We start from the raw sequence: 21,729 nt of genomic DNA on the forward strand, positions 1-21,729 counted from the left end.
TTCTGTCTAATTCTCATGAAAATGCTGAGTTCAAGGTTTGTAAAATATAATATGGCACTGGAGGAGGAGGAGGTTTAATACTCGAGACTTTTTTTCATTACGGTTAACGAATGTAGGCAATCTGCATGGCATGGATATGGGGCAATCTGCATGGCATGGATATGGTTGTCTCTACTATTATTCTATAGAGATTGCATGGCATGGATATGGGGCAATCTGCATGGCATGGATATGGTTGTCTCTACTCCTATTATTCTATAGAATCTAAAAGTTAGATACATTCGACTATATTTATGTAAGCAAAGGATGAGATTATTCCCCATTAAGGTGAAGAATATAATATGGCACTGGAGGAGGAAGTGGTTTAATACTTCGACTTTTCATTACGATTAACTAATGTAGGCAATCTGCATGGCATGGATGCAGTTCATCTTTACTTCTGTTGTTGTTCTGTAGAACCTTGATACAGAATCTAAAAGTCAAATACATACATTCGACTATATTTATGTAAGCAAAGGATGAGATTATCCTCCACTCACATAAAAAATAATAATAATAATGTTAGATCTGTTGGACTTTAGAATTATTTTTTATTTTCTTTTTATATTATTATTATTATTATTTTAATTAAGGAAATAAATAAGTTGAACTGGCTAATAGATGGCCTGGACTTAATTTTGCCACATCACTTAAGTTAAAGAAGACAAAATTGAGTAAGTAATTTTTACCGAATACTCCGTACATATTAGTGTATACAAGTTTTTTTTTTATACAAAGCCTTTTATACGGTACATCATATATCACTCTGTATTTCGTTCTTAGGACCAAAATCTCTCCTCTTTCTCTAGTTTTACAAAGGCTGGACGAAAATCTTTTTTGTCCATCAAAGCAACTCAAGGCGGATCAAATGCAGAATCTTTGATTTTGAGGATTTTGTTCCCAATCTTGAAGCTAGATCAAACCCACAAGGTATGATTTTGTACCAAAAATTGGTCTTGTGAGTGGTGTTAAGGTTTCGTTTAGAAAGAGAAAGTGTAGCAACTTTCCCAATTAATTGACACCCCAAAACAATCAACATACAAATTGATACACGTATCTTTTAAAAAAAATTTAACATTTATAACTATACAATGCAAAAAAAGGAAGAACTGATTTGAATTGAATAATTCAAGAAAGTATATCAAGTGCACATCCCAACGTGTTAATGTAAATAATCCACATGTCCAAGAGTTCCACATCCCAACTCTATCATAACATGCCTACCCAATGATATGTATACAAAATCCCATATTTTACTTTATTTCATTATATGAATTCATACAAGTATTTAGAGTCGATCGCAAATATTATACCCAACTTTTATTAGGGAAAAATAATAGACAAACATTTAATAGAGTTCAAAAATTAAAACTAAAAAGGATAAACTACACTGACCTCCCTTGAGGTTTGGCCTAATTGCAAATAAACTTGAGGTTTGTATTTTTTTGCAATGTCACCCCTAAAGTTTGAACCATTTGTTGACACTCATTTTGATAAATTTTGTATTAATGACATGGCAACCAATTTAGGGATAATGTGACATGTGGGCAAGGTAATAGTTGACGTAGTTTAAAACTAGTTGAAGCTGCATGCAAAAGTGGAGGAGATAAAAGCATTTGAATTACTGATGGATAGGGATTATAGTGCTAGTAGTTATCTTTTAGTTGGTTTTAATTAGATGCTAATGGTTATCTATAAGATTAGTTTATTTTGAATTTATAGTTAGTTGTGATAGAGTTGTAATGCAAGTAAAGTGCTTGTGTGTAGGAGTTTGTTTTACGTAGTTTTCTATAAATAGTGCTAAAGGCATGCTTTGTAAGAGGTCTAGCACCCTCAGAATATTTTAATATTATTGTTGCCTTCTCAAGCTCCTTCCCCATATAGCATCCTTATTATTTCTATCTCTCACACTCCCTATTTCAGTCTCGTTCTATCTTTCTCTATATATATATCCCCCTCTCTCTCTATCTCTTCTCCCTATCACTTTTTATATCTATCTTTTCTCCCCTTTCTATTATCAAATTGTTACTATAATTATTCATTGTTAAAGTCCTTTCAATTAAGGCAATACTGAACTCACAAGAGGAGTATATTTGTTCTCTTTCTCCTCGAATCGCCTAATAATCAATATTCTCAAAGTGATTGCAGTTGAAAACTCACACTTGAACCACATTGTTGGTTCTGGCATGCCTGCAACAGATCAAAATTAGAATCGGCTTTAGCCAGCCGATATTAGCGTCAACATTCTTGGCACGCCCAGTGGGACCCCACTAGGTGAGTAATTTATAGTAAAAATATGCAATCAGCTTCTCAACCGACTTACGAATATTCTGATCAATCATATTAAATGATGTACCAGTATTCTAATCAGCCATATGGTTGGCTAGACAATTATCAGCAACCAGTTACTGATTATCGGCAAACGCCAATAGTCGATTATTGGCATACGCCAATGGTCTATTATCGGTAAGTTTCAACAGTCGATTATTGACAAGTTCCAACAGTCGATTATTGACAAGTTCCAGCAGCAGATTATCGGCAAGTGGTAAACCAGTCACCAGTAGCCGATTATCGGTAGTTGATAAATCAGCATGTCACCCCCTATCACAATCTCTGGTACACGGGGGGCAGCCGACGACCAATTAGTCATATGGTTGGATTGAAAATTATCAACGACCAGTAGTCGATTATCAACAAGTGGCAAACCAATCACCAGCAGCCGATTTAAATCAACAAATGGGAGAAATACGATCCTAAATGAGGGAATTTAATCAAGAGTTGAAAGCAATAATGGCTATCCAAAGTCGCCATGATTAAGCCAAAATCTCGGCAGCTCATGAATCAATTTTTCAACGTGTTTCTTCATCGTTGATAAATATTTCTCAAGGGCCACAAACAACGACAGGACTTGCCTTGCCGAATGTAACTCTTGGTACGCCCATCGACAATCTGCCGATAATAACAGAAATATCATGGATGCTGATGGAATCGAATGTAAAATTGGCAAAGATTATTCTGCAGTGCCCACTAGTGATGGCAATTCCCCCTTAGAGAGAACCCCAAGAGCCAGGGGGCAATCAGAACCGAGGGAGGAACAACTTACAAGCTCCACCAGTACCACCGGCGGCTGCCGGGGGGTATGTGATTGCAAACCCACAACGGGAATGGATTGACCTGTATGCTCTACTTCAGCGTAACAATGATTTTGATACTCTCAATGGCAGAAAATATTAGCTGTATGATCAGCATGATTATTATCTGACACAAGCAAAATTTCAGCCACCAGTATTAGATTATCGGCAAGTTCCAATAGCCGATTATTGGCAAGTGGTAAATCAGTCACAACTGATGACTTATCAACAACAAAGTTGGAAAAGCTATCGGCCTGGTACTAAAATCGGCCAGCCTTGCCGATCTCGGTAAGAAATTTTACCAAAAATTCGGCTGAAAGCAAAGCGGCTTATGTACTAAAATTCTTTGCCGATTGTGATATCTAATAATTGGCAAAAACAATTATCGGCTGAAAATATTGTTTTAATTCACTATCATCAGCCCAATTTCAAGAAAAGAAAAAAAAGACTAGCCGATGTCAATTTCAAAAGATTACTTAGAGCTCAGTTGAGAAAATTGGCTGAAAGACCAGCGGCTGCCGGGGGGCTTGTGATCGCTAACCCCCAACAAAAGTTAGTTGATCTATACGCTCTACTTCAACCTGCTGATTATAGTAAGGTCATACTTGTTGATCAATGGATTTTTGGGCATGATGCAGTCTTGCCGATGGAGTTGAATGTAAAATTGGCTGAGGCAAAATCGTTGAAGCAAAATCGGCTGAAAAACAATCGGCTGAGATGAAATCAGCTGAAATGAAATAAGCTAATAAAACTCATTCCTGGCATAATGTCATTCATCTAGTAGAGATAATAGGCAGATTGGCTAAAATGATGCTTCATAATAATTTAATTCCTGCCAATTATGATCACGATTTGCTAGCGGAGTTAGAAAATGCATGGGGGGCAAGTCCTTCATGGGTTTATGGGCAGGCGATATCGGCAAGCTTTTTGAGAATCTAGGAAGAAGCCTAAATCGACAGATTTAGCTAAATAAAGATCTTCTTAGGGGTGATTAAAAAAAAAATAAAGCTTTGGAGTTCGTTGATTTGCAATCTTATTCCAAGTGACTAGTGCATCCCTTGTTCAAAATTTACTTCCAATGTATTTCAAAATTTCAAATACTTATCGGCTTGGGTGACCGACAACTGATAAGACATTTAAAATTGGGGGCATTGTTGACACCCATTTTCATAAATTTTGTATTAATGACATGACAACCAATTTGGGGATAATGTGACACGTGGGCAAGGTAATAGTTGACGTAGTTTAAAATTGGTTGAAGCTACATGCAGAAGTGGAGGAGATAAAAGCATTTGAATTGCTGATGGATATTGATTATAGTGCTAGTAGTTATCTTTTAATTGGTTTTAATTAGATGCTAATGGTTATCTATAAGATTAGTTTATTTTGAATTTATAGTTAGTTATGATAGAGTTGTAATGCAAGTAAAGTGCTTGCGTGTAGGAGTTTGTTTTACGTATTTTTCTATAAATAATGCTAAAGGCATGCTTTGTAAGAGGTCCAGCACCCTCATAATCTTTTATTATTATTGTTACTTTCTCAAGCTCCTTCCCCATATAGCATCCTTGCTATTTCTCTTTCTCTCCCTCTCTATTTCAGTCTTGTTCTCTCTTTCTATCTCTTCTCCCTATCACTTTCTATATCTATATTTTCTCCCCTTTCTATTATCAAATTATTACTATAATTATTCACTATTAAAGTCCTTTTAATTAAGGCAATACCGAACTCACAAGAGGAGTATATTTGTTCTCTTTCTTCTCAAATCGCCTGATAGTCAATATTCTCAAAGAGACTGCAGTTGATAACTCACACTCGAACCATATTGTTGGCTCTGGCACACCCGCAACAGATCAATTTAGAATCGGCTAAGCTAGCCGATTTTAGCCTCAACACCATTTTAGCAAAGACCTCCCCTGGGTATAAAATTTAGTCATTTTTATCAGAAAATTTGTTGAATGAACTAAAATATCCATCAACTAAGTAAAAAGACACTACTACCCTTATAATGTCATCAAATGACAAAAAAATCTTACAATAATGGACAAAAATACCCTTCTCATTCCCCCCCAGTATCTTTCTTGGCCGAAGGATGCGAACAGAATCTGCCCTACCTTTCTTTATCAGTCCTTCGTGAACTTTCCAATGTTATAGAATGGATCTCGGGTGGAATCCTAAAACTTGATCGACCGCACCGACGTTTGATTAGGATTTCACTTTCCTTCCCAACAGCTGTCGTCGGCGTTGTGTTGTAAAAGGTAATGGATTGAATCAGCAAAGCCCCGTTGGTTATCTGACCTCAGTAAAGAAGGTGGGAAATTAGGGTTTCGATGGAAGGAGTAGAAGGATATGGTGAAGGCGTTTCTGTTGGTGTTGGTTGGTTACGGTGGCGCCGCTAGTGGTTGTGAGGTGGGAATGGTGGTGGCGGTTACATCGATGGAGATGGTGGTGCGATGGCGGCCGGTGGTTGCCAGATATGTGAAAATTGGATCCCATTTTCAATCGGTGAGTTAAAGGGCGGTGGCGGTGCTTAATGGCGATGGTGGTGGGAAGTGGACCGTGGAGAATAGAGCCAAAGAAGGGAGAGAGAAGAGGAGGGGAATACTGGGAAAAAGAAAAAACAAAAAACAAAAAAAGGAGTATTTTATTAGGTAAAAGAGTCATTTAACATGCCTAGATATTTTAAACATTTTTAAAAATATAATAATGAGGGTAAATAAGTCAATTCACCAAAAAATCTGACATAAGGGGTCATTGCAAAAAATTGACAACCCTCTGGTTTATTTGCAATTAGACCAAACTTCAGGGGAAGTTATTGTAGTTTACCAAACTAAAAAACATACCCAATATCAATTGTAAAGAATGTGTTGCTTGAAAATCTTTACAAAATTCCTCAATGCCTTGAAATTCCTATGGTTCCAGATCTAAAGAAGAGAATCAAACAGTCCATAAGTTTAACTTGTTGTTTGTGAAGAGAAAGAAATAGGTCACAATAATAACTCTGTGATCACTTTTCTCTTGGGATTGTGCAAAGAGAGAGAGTGTGTGAGTGTATAGAGAGAAAAAAAATGTGTTTGATTTTAGTTGGAGAAATAGTAGACTGAATATTTGAGGTGAAGAAGATGAAAAATACGCGGGGTTTGAAATTAAAAAAATGAGTCAATTGTTATCTGGTGGACCCATATGTATAAGAGCCAATAAACAAATATGGTATTATCTCCTAATACATTACTTTATTACTTTGTTGCCTTATCAATTTTTTACCTTTCTAATTTACTCACTGGCTGGGACATATGTCTTGTAGCACTGGAGAGAATTTCGATCCCTGTTGAGAACCCATATAAAAGTCATGTATAATAATTAAAGAAATAAAATTTATGTGTGAACTATATGTCTAATATTAATTGTGTAAGGGGAAAGTGATGCATTTAGGATTTTATTTTTATTCCTACTACCAGCATGTGACAATCATTCTCCTATCAATTCAGCCGTGTCATTCATGATTATATTAAAATACATGTACATATCTGAATAAGACAAGGGATAACTACCAATATATGGGCTTAAGGGGCAAATACTACACTATAATGAGGTCAAAGTCTTGAAACAACAAGATAATGGGAGGACCACACAAACTATTGTAAAAACATGGAAGGACTACATAAATTATTCTATTCTGGACCACACAACAATCTTTATTACTATAATGACCCAAAACAATATACTATTATAACATAAAAGCCTTAAAACATGAAATAAACTTACGAAAAGATCCTTGAACAAACTATTAATATTTTTCGAAGTATTTAATTTTTTCACAATAAATTAAAATTTCACAGTAAATTAATATGGACTTATCGATTTCTTTAGACAAAAGATCTTATATATAAATTAAATTTAACGAAACAGTATAGCTCTAATACCAAAATTAAATCGAACGCTGCCAAAATAAAAGAATGCAATAACATAGAGATAAATTTAACAATTAAATCACATAAATGACTGCCGAACCTGATAACGCTCTAATAACGCCCTGTAAAAACGCCTAAACACCTGCAAGAACGGGCCAACAAACCAACAGTTCAAGTCAATTCACAAAAGAAATTGCTAAATTAAAACTAAGGCTGCTTGTACTGGTTGGATTCAAGAAAATTCCAAGATCTACACTGTCTGGCTAAATAAAATCTACATATTTGATCTTTTTGTCAACCGAAGTCTTTGCCTAAAAGAACTGAAAATACTAAATAAGGAAAAAGAATTTTTGAATAAGAGCAAACTGGATGATTTATTTTATGGGAAATATATACATGGATACACACTGTTTATACATGGATACACTCTATATATGTGGATACACACTGTTTATACATGAATACACTTTCACACAATATTTTACAAAAGGAAACACACTGAAAGAAATCACAAAACAAAACACACTAGGAAGCTATGGCTGAAGGTTGGGATGCTTGATAGAAGCTAAGACTTGATGGCTCTAAACTCGATGATCTTCTCTTGAGCTGAAGGCTTCCTTTTATAGACTGATTTGAGGGATGGATCAACGCTTGAGATTGCAGATGCTGCATAGATGGCTGAGATGTAAGATGCTTTGGAGATAAGGTTATTTAAATTATTGCAGGACACTTTTATCTTTAAACTGTTGTCTTTTAGAAATTTGTGACTTCAAAATATGCTTTTGGTGGATTCTTATCTTCAAAATATGTTTTTTTGATGGAATCTTATCTACAACTGGTCCCTGAAAGTGAATTATATTGTAGACTTTTTGACTCTGGAGTGCTCTTTAGATTCTTCTGGCGAAATTATTACACATGTAGCATATTAAATAGATTTCTCTCTTCAGTGCTGTCTGGTGACCTACTATTTCTTTCATCTGATGGATTATCTAATTGAGCATGTAATCCTCTGACGCATTCTTCTTCCTTATCTATTATAGGTTGGCATATGTTGTTTGTACCTGCAGAAATTGAACTTTCTAAAGATTTTTATCTTCATTAGTCCTCTGTTCAGAAAAGGTTAGTTCAGCTGTGTGGTTTCTTGTTGCATTTTGATAAGCTAAATTTAAATTTTTAAAATGAGAGATGATAATCTAGTGTTCTTGCTGGAGATTATGATATGCTTGATTAGATGCTACAAAATATTCACTTAAGGTATTTAAATTTCTGACGATAGATCTATCGGGTGCATTTCTTTTAGACCAAAGATTATCTAAAAAAGTTTTTGGTCTAAAAAAAGATTATGTCTAGCACGGAATTGTTGAGCTGGGTTTTGGATAATCAAAAGCGGGTTAGAAGTGCTTGGTATAAGGCTATAAATGCTGTTGTTACTCTTCTCCATACCTGCAAAATTTAACAATCAATTAGTAAACGAGATAGAATATCTGCTAATTAATTGTCCTTTCCTTTGACATGTTCAAATATGGGTTTAAAACCTCTTCCAGTAATACAGTCAATAAAAGAAATCCATATTTTTGCAGACATTCATTGTTATTTTGCTTTATTTACAAATTTAACTATATTATCGCAATCTGTTCTTATAAGAAATTATTTATTAAGGAATATTTGAAAATTTTCAATAGAGTTTATTACTCCTAAGATCTCTAGATCTGTGGATGGTAAAGTAGATTGTGCTTTATTAAATGTTCCGCTTGTATGGCGACAAATTTGTTCTTTTTCTCGAGAAGATTCCTTTTGTATGTCTTTGAAGAAGTAAACCTGCCCATCCTTGTGTTGATGTGTCTGTTTGAATTATTTTGTAACTATTTTCAAGTGAGAGTTGCAGGGGTTCTAACTGAGTGACTAGAGATTTATTTTTTTTAACTAGTTCTATGTCTTGTGTATTAAAATATTTTTGACCATTTTTTTGTTTCCTAATTTAGAGTATAATGGTTTTACTAATTGTCCTAATTTTCGAATAAAATTGTGACCGTAATTTAATAATCCTAAAAATGCTTGTAATAACTTGGTTTCTTCTAATTTATTAGGAAAACTTAAATTTTTTTTGACAATATGTGATTGTAATTCTCTTTTTCCTCCTTTTATGAATAAACCTAGAAATTTGATTTCTTGTTTTTCTAATATCATCTTTTTACTACTTATAATGAGTTTTTGTGTTATAAATTCATTTAATATTATCTCAAGATGTTTTCTATGTTCTTATTTGGTTTGACTGAAGACTAGAATATCATTGATATAAACACAATAGAATTTTGAATGTTTATTAAAGATGGTATCCATTTTTTGTTGGAATTCTTGTGGTGCGTTGTTTAAACTGAAAGGCATAATAAGCCATTCATAATGTCCTTCAGGACAGGCAAATGCAGTCCATTCGATAGATTTGTTTGCCATATGGATTTGCCAAAAGGCTGACTTACAGTCAAATTTAAAAAACCATTTTTTATCTTGTATTCTATTTATTAAAATATCTTTATTAGGAATTTTATAACTGTTATCATATGTATTATCATTTAATCTTTTATAATTGATGACATATGAGCTTTTACTCATTTTATTTCTGTATGATTTCTGACCATAAAGGCTAGACTCTTATGTCTACTATTACTTTTTCTTACTACTTTTAGCAATAGAAGTTTTTTAATTTATTTTTGGAATTCTTTTTGATCTTCTAAAGTATGAGGATTATCTTAAGTTTTTATAGTTATAAAAGGATTTATTATATTTAATTTTGCTTAGATTTTATTTTTATACCAGTATTTCTGGGGATCATTTCCTAAAATCTCAGTAGTTTCAGCTAATCTTAAAAGATTATCAATGTTTAGTTTATGATTTTTAAGTATAGCTTTGTTATCAATGTTTAGAAATATTTTCTAAAAATTCGGTTACATCAAATAAGTTTTCTGTAATTTCTTTTGTCATAGGTAAAGTATTGACATACGTAATAGCTCTTTTTTTCTTTATGAGGAATATAAGGAGGGTTGTATGGAATAAAAATTCATTTTTTAAAGAACTGTAAACCCGTAGGGGTATACATGAATCCTCTGGTGAGTGAATTTATGAAATTTAATCATAAAATAAAATCATAAGTACTAGGAATATTATTAACTACATAGGTTTGTGGTAAAATAAATTTTTCATTGTTAATTAATATAGGAATAATTTGAACACAGTGAGGTATTGGGAGTTTTTGATTATTATACTGACTCATATTAACATTATAGTTTAATTTTATTAATAATTCTTCTGGTACTAAATGCTTTTAAATTATGCTTTTAGATGCTCCAGTATCTAACATAGCTGATGTTTGAACTAAATTTTCCTTAAATTCTAAAGTTACTGGGAATTGGATTAAACTAGATGGTTTATATATTGAATGTATAGATTTGACTAGAGTATCTTTTTGCTTATCTTCATATTTTGAGTAATAGACATGACATAATAAAGTTTTACAATGGTCTCTACAGTAATGACCTTCTTTAATGGATGTATTACATTGTTTACAATCAAAAGATGAGAAATGAAAATTAACTAAAGTATAATGACATAATGAATTGCTTATCGTGTAGACGAAATCTTCCATTGAATTAAGTTCTTGCTCAAAGTCATCATCATTATCGAAATCGTTATCTATGCTTTCGATACTAAATATATTTTCATTATCATCTTCAGAATCATAAATACTTTCTAATTCATATAATTCTTCTATTCGTTCTTTAATATCTTCAAGTATATTATTTTTTCTTGTATCCTTTGATAGGATTCTGTTTGTATCTATTGGGGCAATTTGGCCTTATATGACCTGGATCTCCACAAATAAAACATTTACAATTTCTTTCTTTTATGGGTAATGTGTTCACTTTATTATCTTTTTTATTATTATCTTTATTTATTTTCTATTTTTTTATACCAATGACGTTTTTTGAATTGTCTGGGGTTATTTTTGAACTAAGGTTTTTTGTTACGATAATTTTTGTAGGTTTTGCTTTTGCGTAGATTATATTTTTTAGGTTTATTATGCTTATGGTTTAATTTTTCTGGGGCATACAACCATACTGTGGTGGAAAGTCTATTTCCCTACATGTATAATAAAATTGTTTCTTAATTTGTTTAGATTCTTTACGTTGTCTGCATTCTGCTTTTAACATATTATAAACATGATGTACTCTATCTCCTATAGTTAATCCATCTCTTCTGGGATTTTTTAACCATTTTCCATATCTTAGTTCCTACACTTCTTGGTAATTTCTAAAGATACCTATCGATTAATATTTTATCTCCTGTTTTACCTATGGCTGCGAAATACTCGAAAAACTTATTAGTATAATTCCTTATATATCTAAAATCACAAATCTGTAATAATTCTAGATTACGCAAAGCTTCGTTTTGCTTTATTTGAGTTTCGTTTAATAATCTATCTTCTCCTACTAACACCTTTTTTTTATTAAGCTAGTAAAACATTATATTGTAAAATTATCACATAGGAGAGCATAATCATTAGGATAAGTCACTTTGTAGGATTGCAACCAATCATAGATTGTTCCCCTTAATAAAGTTTCACAATAAGCTAGTTAGGGCTTGTATTTTATTATCAAAATTGGTTAGAATAGATTGCCTAATACAGTCATGTTTCTAATTTTCGATTACTTTTGCCTAATCTTGAGGATCGTGTCGTGATATGTCTAGTATTGTTTCTGCTTGTTGTGCTGGTATATTATTGTAACGTCTACGATTTTGTGTCCATGTGTCAATGTCTGGTATATTTCTATTTTCTACATAGATTTCTTGTGTGGGATTTAACCATGGTCCAGTGGTATAGTCATCGTTTATGGTATTAGTACTACCTGTGGCGTTAGGCATTTCTTGGTCAACTGACCCTGTAGGTTGGCCTTGAGAGGTTGATGTTTCTACTATATCTTTTCCTTCTTTATGTTCTGCGACATTTCATTCTTTTTTTAAGGTGTTTAATTCGTTCTTTGTGTAAAAGGATTCGAATCCTACAGTTAAAATATTTCTTTTAATGTCTTCATTATTTCCCTATCCTAGGTAAATGCTTTCTACCAGTTCATACTTAGGTTCTGGATATTTATCATTTAGATCATCTATCTCAAAATTATCAAAATCAAACTAATTTTATCTAGAATTTCATTTTCTAGTTTATCATAGAGGACATTAATTTTTTCGGGAGATTCTATTTCAACTAGAGTTGTTACAAAATTTTCTTCATTATTATTATCTATTAAATTATCTTGTAGTTTATAATTACTGAAACATATATTGGCATCTCCGGTATGTTTTACATATATTTTATTATTTTCGGAAATCTTTTGGATTGTCTTATTAAGATTTGGTAATTCCTATTCCGTTCCTTCGTAGGTTTCACTACTCACTTTCCTAACTTCAATTATTTGAACATATTTACTACTAAATGGTTTATCTATTTCGTCAAATTGAGCTTTAAACTTTAGGTTATACTGATTAATTGTTTTTCCCATAAATAAAGTATTAATTAATAAGTTTTCATATTGACCTGCCATATTATATCCTTTTGTAGATATTGCTATCTTAATATGTTTACTAAATTCTCTAGTAGACATTGTGTAATTAGGAATACATTCTACAATGGCTGCGTTAACTACTAAATCTACTTCTGCGCTAGCTATTTGTGCTTGTTGATAGTTAGTCCATCTATCATTTTAAATATAAACAAGTGCTTTAGTTCCTACCTCTGATCTATTTAATCCTACTCTGCCTATCATTATAACACCTAAATGCATAAGATCTAATTTAGTTTTTTCTAATTCATGATAAGCTTCTGGTGTTATGAGATCCAATATTACTTGATTATTTATTTAACTTATTCTTCTTTGGCTAAGATGATTATATTTTTTACTCTGGAAATGTAACAGATTATTGGAATAAGGATTAACTTTATTGGGTACTTTCTTCATTCCTTTTTCTATATAATTTTGAGTATCTTGTTCATTATCATATAAATCTTCTACACACATTAGTTCCTTGGCTTTTCTAAGAATAATGGCTATTCTTTATATGGTTGTAATAGATTTATTCGCTTGGTGCTTTTAGTCGAGAAATGATTAGTTGATAATTTTAAATTTTTTTATTTTATCTGAGAGCTCAGCTATTTCTTTAGAAGATTCTCCAGGAATACTCTCTTGTAATTCCTCTAATTTTTCTTCAAATTTATTAACCTTTTCAGATAATTGGAGTAATAGCTGGATTAAAAAGTTGTTTTGTCTAATATATATATTGGTTGATTTTACGTCTATCGTAAAACTTATAAATCCTATAGGTTTTTTTTTTTATCTATTTTATAGAGCTCAGCTAATGCTTGTAGGCAATCAGGATTACTAGTGCTCATAAATTATTGTAATAACCTTTGGATATCTTCTTTTAATGATTTTAAATAGTCTATAATTATTTTTTGATTTTCTGCAATATCTTTTATATCACTATTTATATCTTGAATGGCGGAAATTATTATTTTATTATCTAAATTTCCGGGACTAGACTTTTGTTCAACTGTTGTTTTAATATAATCTAAGTTTTCTCCGAATCGTTTTATCGAGGTGTCTAGGTTATTAAAATCTATTATGTTCATAAACCTAACTAAAATATTTGTCGTCTAGCTTCCAGAATATTCTGTACAAGAATAATTCTAGATCTAAGTTTTTCTATTCTTCGTTGAAGGTTATGTGTTGTATTTCTGGATTCTCGTGAAGTGTAACAGTTCTTAAGTGTTATTTGAAAATATTCTAGAATTGCTAAAAGTTCTTCTTTGGTTAAATTGTGCATAAAATAAACTTTTAGGGGTGAAAATATAATTTTTTCTTATAAAAGGGGTTCAATTAGAAAGTTTCTACCTTTAGTTCATGAAATAGTAAATGTACAAACTATGTCAATGATCTAGTAATATATTTTTGCTACCACCACTTATACGTAAAAGTCCCATAAAACAAAGAGAAAAAGAAAATTAAAAATATAAAAAAAACAAAAGTTAGCTAGTTCTTATAGGACCAAGCACATGTTATGGTTTTGAAGGCCAGTAAATCAAGTCCCACTCTGAGGCAGACCGTTCGTGGTTATTTTTTCAGAGCCTCCAGACAAGGACCTATCTTCGAAGCCCATCTGTTGCTTTTCCATTTTCTGTTGCTTCGTGGATTTGTAGAAAGTGGCATAGAGTATCAGTTGGGCCAGCCCAAACAACGCCCCCAGCCCATTAGGTGCCTGAAACATAAAACAACAGCTCCAATCAAGATTAAACATATAATACGTTGGGTTGATTCCGGTGGTAGCTTTGTACCATTAATTCCCCAACTCCAATCAAGATGAAACATATAATACGTTGGGTTGATTCCGGTGGTAGCTTTGTACCATTAATTCCCCAACTCCCAACTCCCAACTCCCAACGTTCTTGTTAAAAAATAATAATAATAATAATAATAATAATAATAACAATTTGGTCTCGATGGTGGGATTATGTGCACTCATCGTGGTGCATGCAATACAGTGCATCACAATGTATGTCACAAAATATGCCAATCCAACAAATTTAAAAAGGTTATTCAACACATTTATATAAAAAATAGAATACCCATATAAATGATATTAAATCGAGAATTTAACATGTTTACATATATAGTTGTTGCATTGTTGATTTGAAATTGTTGTATTTACAATTTAAAGTTATTGCATGCACATATAAAGTACTTTGTTACATTAAATATATGACGTAAATGTTCAAAGTCGAGTTCTCAAAGATAAATTAAAACAACCCAATCACTCGGCTAGGAAGACATTCACAATTATTCATTGAATCGAGAGACTATAATAACGAGTTTCCAAATTCAAAGGTTGTGATCACACATACCCCTGAGTGAGTGAGTGTTTTGTGTGCGTGTGAGAGAGAGAGAGAGAGTTGAATACCTATAGAAATTAAAATGCTTAACATGAGAGAGAGAGAGAGAGAGACTTACAGCGATGAAGGGATCAAAACGGATGAGGGCATAACAAGTCCAGCTAATGCTATTGGCGAAAGAAGCCAGTGAGAGAAAAAGTGGCATATACTCCACACTTTTTGTCATAATCACCAACTTCTGCATCACACAATTTTTTATTTTATTTTTAATTCAAACAAACCAATTAATTAAATGGGTAAAGTACATTGACACCCCTCGAGGTTTGGGGAAAGGACAAGCAGAGGAAAGTTAGCATGTTTTTGGACAATGACACCCCTTCAAGTTTGAAAAATGGACAAAGAGACCCTGAAAATGGTGAATTGACCTTATTACCCTTTCAAATAAAATTAATATTTTAATTGACTTAAATACCCTTTGATTAAACCCAAACCCGAAACCAAACCCGAACCCGAACCCGCCTGCGTATATTATACAGTTCACCAGAGGAGAGAGAAGGGAGATCAGATGGATGGTGGTTGTGGCCGCGGTGGTGGGTGTAGAGAGAGGGGGAAGAGAGGGGCGGCCATAGTTGAAGAGATGAGGTGAAGAGGAGAGAGAGGAAGAAGCATCGGCAATGACTGTGACAGTGGCGGCGGCGGCGATGACTGTGACAGTGGCGGCAAAACCCAGAAGCATCGGCGAAACCCTGAAATTGCCGGCGAGGACCAAGCTCCGATGACGATGCGGCCACGGACTGAATAGTGTGGCGAAGTTTAGAAACCGAGCAACAAGAGATCGACGAGCAAAAACAATCCGGCGAGGACCAAGCTTTGATGACGACAAGGTTCAGATAAGCACAGTCCGGCGACCGTCACCTGCAAGGCCGAGGAGGCTGAAGTGGGCATCGCTTCTGCCGTCCGTTTTGAGTCCAATTAGAGTCCTTTTCCGTGCGAAGGTGAGAATTGGGGATGGTGATGTGCACAGATGAGGGGGTGATATATATGTGTGTATGTGTGTGCGTGTGTATGAGAGAGGGGAAGAGGGTGGTGGCGGCGGCGGCACCGATCTCATCCTCAAATCTTCCCTGCAGGCTCAAACATCAACTCTCTACTGCTGTCAAGAATGAAAGACGCCGGCGTGGGGAACGTCTCTGTCAATCCCGGTCAAACCCGGCTTGTCCAAGGCCGAGTTCGCCGCCCGAACCGAGGCTGAGCTCCGGTGAGGTAGAGGAGGTGGCAGTGGCAGAGCTCCTTTTTGGCGTCTTCTTTAGTGGGTGGTGATTATGGAGGTTGGGGGTTGGTGGAGATTGGGGGCGGTGGTGACTGGTTGTTGGTGTGTGTGTGTGTGTATGTGTGTATATATATATATAAGTATATATGAAAAGGGTATTTTGGCCATTTAAGTTTTAAATATTTTATAATTAAAATTAATAAAATAGTGAAGGGTAAAATGGACTTTTCACTTGATTTAAGGCTCTGTTTGGAGGACAAATTTCACAAGGGGGTGTGTTTGTCCAAAAACAAGCCAACTTTCATCTGTCTGTCCTTTCCTCAAACCTCAGGGGATCTCTTTGTACTTTACCCTGATTAAATTAAGGATCTAGAAAATATTCTGATAATACATTTATAATTTGTATAAGATGGTACGTGGATTATGTTAAAGTCCTTCTACAAGAAAGTCGATCCGTATATGCATGCTCCTAATATAAGCACTAAGCAGCTATATTACTCCCAAAATATAATGAATGTTATATGCATATATATATATAGATATATATATATAGGTATACATTTTTTTGTACATATATATAGATGTATGTCCTTTTATATACAAGGGAAATGCATGCAATTAAATAAATTTAATGGTGGAGCTAGGGAGGGAGATTAAATAATTATTACGTACGTACCATGACTGATAATGGTGAAGCATAGACCAAAATGTTAGCCAACACGCAAATGGTTCCGACAATGGTAGAGCGAAGCTTGATGGAATGGACTAGATTGAGAAGCAGAAGGCCAAGAAGGAGCAGGAACAGGAGCTGAGCAAGCGTTATTAGTAGCAGTGTAATCCTCTTGTTTCGATCACTAGTGTGAGTGACATAGAGGACCACGTACACGAGCTCCATAACAAGTCCGGAGCCATTAATGGTTATGAGGAGGAGGCTATGAGCGTTCACCATGGGTAGTCCATACAACCCCCAAAGCCCGCAGTTTATAAAGCTTGCAAGGTAAGGGATGGCTGAGTACTGTTCCACTGATCCCTTCTTCCATATTTTAATAAATGTTGGCCTGCATACAATATTAATTATTAAAACAAACTCTTCCATCAAATTAATTTATACAAAAAGAATTTCTTCGCCAAGTAACATACAAGACCTCGAAACCTGTCCAAAAGAGTTAAAAGTACAAATAGATTCAAAATCCAAAACTTTTCAGTATTGTTAATTCATGAGTCTAGTTTCTAAAAACCCAAGTCTTAAAATTATATCGGCTCCCTAAACACCAAGCAGCCCAAAGTTCGTCACTTGGTTTAATTTTAACCCAAGCTGTACAAAAGCATTCTTTCTTCAAAAAACAGTTTTGATTGGCCACCATTCAGCTTCCGTGAGTGTCCCAGCCATGTTACACCTTAAGTGTAGCTTCCAAAGAATTTTGGTTTGCTTCGTTCCAAATAAAATTGATTTTTCTATAAATTTTGTATTAACTGCTGCGCAGATCTTTCTTCTTACTGAGCACTGCTGTTCCAATTTTTCATTTTAACCTTACTAATCGCGCCCTATGGTCTTGGGACGTGACAAATTTTCGCACACACATAAATTATATATATATAGTTGTACTTGTTTCTTAATTAATAAAGAATTGATGAATTCAAAATTACCCCTCTTTCTATAAACTTGATCAATCTAAAGATATATTGGGTGCTTCCCTACTTAATTTTCTCAAAATAATATAGGCCAGCCAGGAGTGCTTATATTATTGCAATAAATTAAATAGAGAAAAGCAAGCTTACACTGGTGACAAGAACAAGATGAGTGCAGTGATGTTCCCTGAAAATGAACCAAGCAAACCCATCTCAAACTTATTTTTTCAAATTTTTTGACAATATAATTAATAGAAGTAAAATAAAAAAATATTGTTCAAACACAAAACATGCAGTTCTCTATAAAATAAAAATAAAAAAATAAAGAAGTGATTTTAGAAAATACAAATAAAAAAACAAAACAATCAAAGTATTTGCACTTAGATACCTAAAGCTAAAACGTGTTCTCTATGTTGTAAAATTCAATTAGCGTAATCTATGTATGACGTACCTAGAATGCCAACTAGTGTTCGAGTAGTATCTCTAGAAATCATGGCTGTGACCAGAAGATCGAGAAAAGATTAAAGAGAGTTTCAGAGCACGGAGGAAATAGAGTACGTGAATATAAAGAGCTAGACAGGGTTATATACAAGGATAAAGAAGCGTGAAATTTTCTTCACAAAGGCCAATTTCTACGTAATCACTAGTTTTGGACATGCACGGATTTTTTCTTCGTAATGAATGATTTGTGCCTAATTACTTTTTGTTTAAACTGAATTACAAGCTTCACGCAATACTTGTTCATAGATATTTTTATTTTTATTTATATATAGGAATAAAAAGTGTGAAATTTAAATAACACCCATTTGAGTAGTAGGTGAGGTGTAATTATTATAGTTCTTCCATTGATAAATGAAAAACTACCCTTTTGAGTAGTAGGTGAGGAGTAATTATTATAGTTCTTCCATTGATAAATGAAAAACTTTCCCAGTTATTGAAAAAAAAAAAAAAAAAAAAAAAAAAAAAAAAGAAGTAAAGAAAACACATATTTAGTCAAAGATCCAGCCCAACAGTGGAAGGTTGATGATTCGTTTAATAATTAAATTAGGTTTATCAAATCATGATGGATCTTTTTAATTCATTGACTTCATAAAATCGTCACTATCGCGTCATCGTGGATAGGTTAGTCACAATTATGATGTGAGCTTGTCATGCAACTAGTGTTCCCAAACTTTTGATTAATTCTGGAGGGCGGATTGTATTAATTGCATTTTATACAAGCAAAGTTGAAGCATCATATCGTAAATTACATATATCTACGTTAATAAGATTGTATTTTATTTTAAAAAGTCTTACAATGTGCCGGTGTTTAATTAATGAATGATATCATGTCATCAATATTTTAATTAAAGAATGATATAAGAGTGACTATGCATGATTCTTTATAAATAGAAATAAGTCAATTTTGAATGCTCAGCTTTGGCAATTTTAAGTCCTTTCTGTTGGTCTCACTTTTGAATTAGGATTTGCCTTTTTAAATGTCAAAAAGTCTGTTACAGGTTCACTACATTGAGTTCTAAGTGATTGTTGTATGCACAATGCATATTATTGATCTTCAGGGATAGCTTGGTCATTCCACATTGTTAAGAAGACTATTCGACTGGTCTAAAAAAGGCAAATTGTGTTGAAGACTCGCTTTGCAGGCCATTTAGGGGTACAAGCCCAGCACATACAGAAGTTAATATTTGGCTACAGATCACTGCAGGGCAATTAAGTCTTTTCACATATGTATTATATCATATTGTATTGAATTGCTCATATTCTCTAGTTGATCAAGTGTTCACAGTCACAGCTACAGAAGACAATGTATATTGACAAGTGTCACTACAAGGGCATTTTGGCCAAAATAAATTGTTGAGCATTCTTGTGACACGTGCCATGTGGTCGTAGTGTGAGAATATACAGGTTGTTATTCATTACTTAGTTATTAAGCTTGTTATATATTCATATACATATACATACATAAGTCGTCAATTAGCTTGCATGCTAGATGATACTTTCTGTAAAGGTGGCAGGGGTATTATAGTACATTCACAGAGGGAATTACATATTATTTTATGGCCAATGATTGGATAAGTGTGACAGGTATATTTCCTCTGTGAGACGGGATTTGTATTCAAGGGCTACTAGGGTTTAAGCCTTCAAGAAAAATTCTAAGCCAAGTTACATTGTGTGAGAAATGAGAGCTGAATATGAACACACATTTCTGAGATTGTTTATAATAATCAAAGCTTGATTTAAGCTCAAGAATACACTCAGAGTAAACATAAGATTAGAAGATCAAATGGAGGCCTGTTGTTGTGATGTTTGCTGGTGCAGAAGCTGGTTTGGAGATCTAAGTTTGGTTTGAGCTTGCTATGGTGTTGAAACAAGGTTGATGCAAGTGTAACTTATCATTTTACATTTGCAGAAAGTATGTTTGTGACCATCTTTTAGGTGCATTTAATTTTGATGTCTCAGACATGTGTTTTAGCCTTTTTATTGGTTTAGCTTGTTGATCTGAACTTAATATCACTATATCTTGATATGAGTTGCATTATTATCATCTGAGCAAGTTTCGATAGTTGAATTAATGCTGTTAAAGTTGAGGTTTGCATAGAAATAAGGTTAATACATATTTTGACCATGTGAAACCCTAGTTCTTGAAAGTTCTGCAGAACTGAGCCTAAATCAGAATTGTAATTGTGTATTCATGTTATATTCATCTTGATTATCATCCAAACATGTTTGTATTGAAGATATAAGGTTGAGGATTTCATCTCTAAGTTTGTAGGACATAAATTTCCTAGTTTACCCCCCCAAACCCTAGTTTCTGCAGAATGAAGGCAAGGTGTTTGTATTGATACTTTGAGTAGGTTATTCATTCTTATCTTGTGTAATAGCTTGAGTATTGTTATAATACATCTTTTTATATGTATTTGGTGAGGTGTAAGAGCTTGCAGGGTCTAAGAAGGGTTGCTTAGGATAGGGAGAGTGCAGAGTGTACTCATCAGTGCTACTGTGTGTAGAGGCTGTAAAAACTAGTGTTTCATCTTGTACAATGGTGTGTGCAAAGAATGAGATATGTGAGTGTGTAACTAGTTTCATACAACTAGTGGAGATGTTATTGGCTGAGGTCAAGAACCAAGTTTTTTCCCTATTTAAGAGGGTTTTCCTTATAAATACACTGAGTACTTAGGGCCTGTTTGGCATGCGCTTTGTTTTAGGCGTTTTATTTTTTACTAAAACAGAAACAATGTTTTTGCTGTAGGAGTGTTTTGGAAAAAAATCGGAAGCACGTTTGGGAACAATGTTTTGCTGTGGAAATGTCGAAAACAGAAATATGCAAAATATAGTTTTGGGCCATGAACAATTGTCAAAACAAGAAAAAATAATTTTTTAGTATTTTGGTTTTGGGTCACTATTCACAAAGTATTTAGCATTGTGTAAAATAGAACAAGGCTACACTAAACATGCTTTCGTTGTCAAAATTGACACTGTAGCAGTCCAAAAACAAAAACAGCAAAAATAAAATACATGCCAAACGGGACTTTATAAGTGTGTGTAAGCTTGTTGAATCTGTCATCATCCCTGTGACATTGTATTGATCAAACAAAAAAGAAAAGTTTATATAAGAACCATTTCGCACTACAACAAAATACTCATTTGGTGGCAAAATTTTAACAGCAATTATAAAAAAATGCTGCTATTTATATGTTTCTAACAGCATTTTTAGTAAGTGCCGCACTTGATTGCTGTAACAATAAGGGCCCATTTTTTATTTTTAATTTTCATTATTCACATTATTGTTGTAGGCCCTTTTTTTATTGGGAAAAT

The 21,729-nt window shown here is 33.6% G+C and overlaps 1 protein-coding gene across 1 annotated transcript; it reads right to left on the reverse strand.

Moving 5' to 3' along the window:
- Positions 1-13,999: 13,999 nt before the first annotated feature.
- Positions 14,000-18,407, reverse strand: LOC132286078 (bidirectional sugar transporter SWEET4-like). Its single transcript, XM_059788331.1, has 5 exons — positions 18,365-18,407; positions 18,064-18,100; positions 16,961-17,342; positions 15,133-15,252; positions 14,000-14,383 (listed from the first exon to the last, which is right to left on the reverse strand). Exons 1-5 carry the CDS (start codon positions 18,405-18,407, stop codon positions 14,207-14,209), a joined length of 759 nt encoding a protein of 252 aa, XP_059644314.1. The 3' UTR covers positions 14,000-14,206.
- Between the last annotated feature and the right edge of the window lie 3,322 nt (positions 18,408-21,729).

This window comes from Cornus florida, unplaced genomic scaffold (genome assembly GCF_030987335.1).
Source record: "Cornus florida cultivar Cherokee Brave unplaced genomic scaffold, ASM3098733v1 CherokeeBrave_3.0.0_Hap2_Chr11, whole genome shotgun sequence".
NCBI lineage: Eukaryota > Viridiplantae > Streptophyta > Magnoliopsida > Cornales > Cornaceae > Cornus > Cornus florida.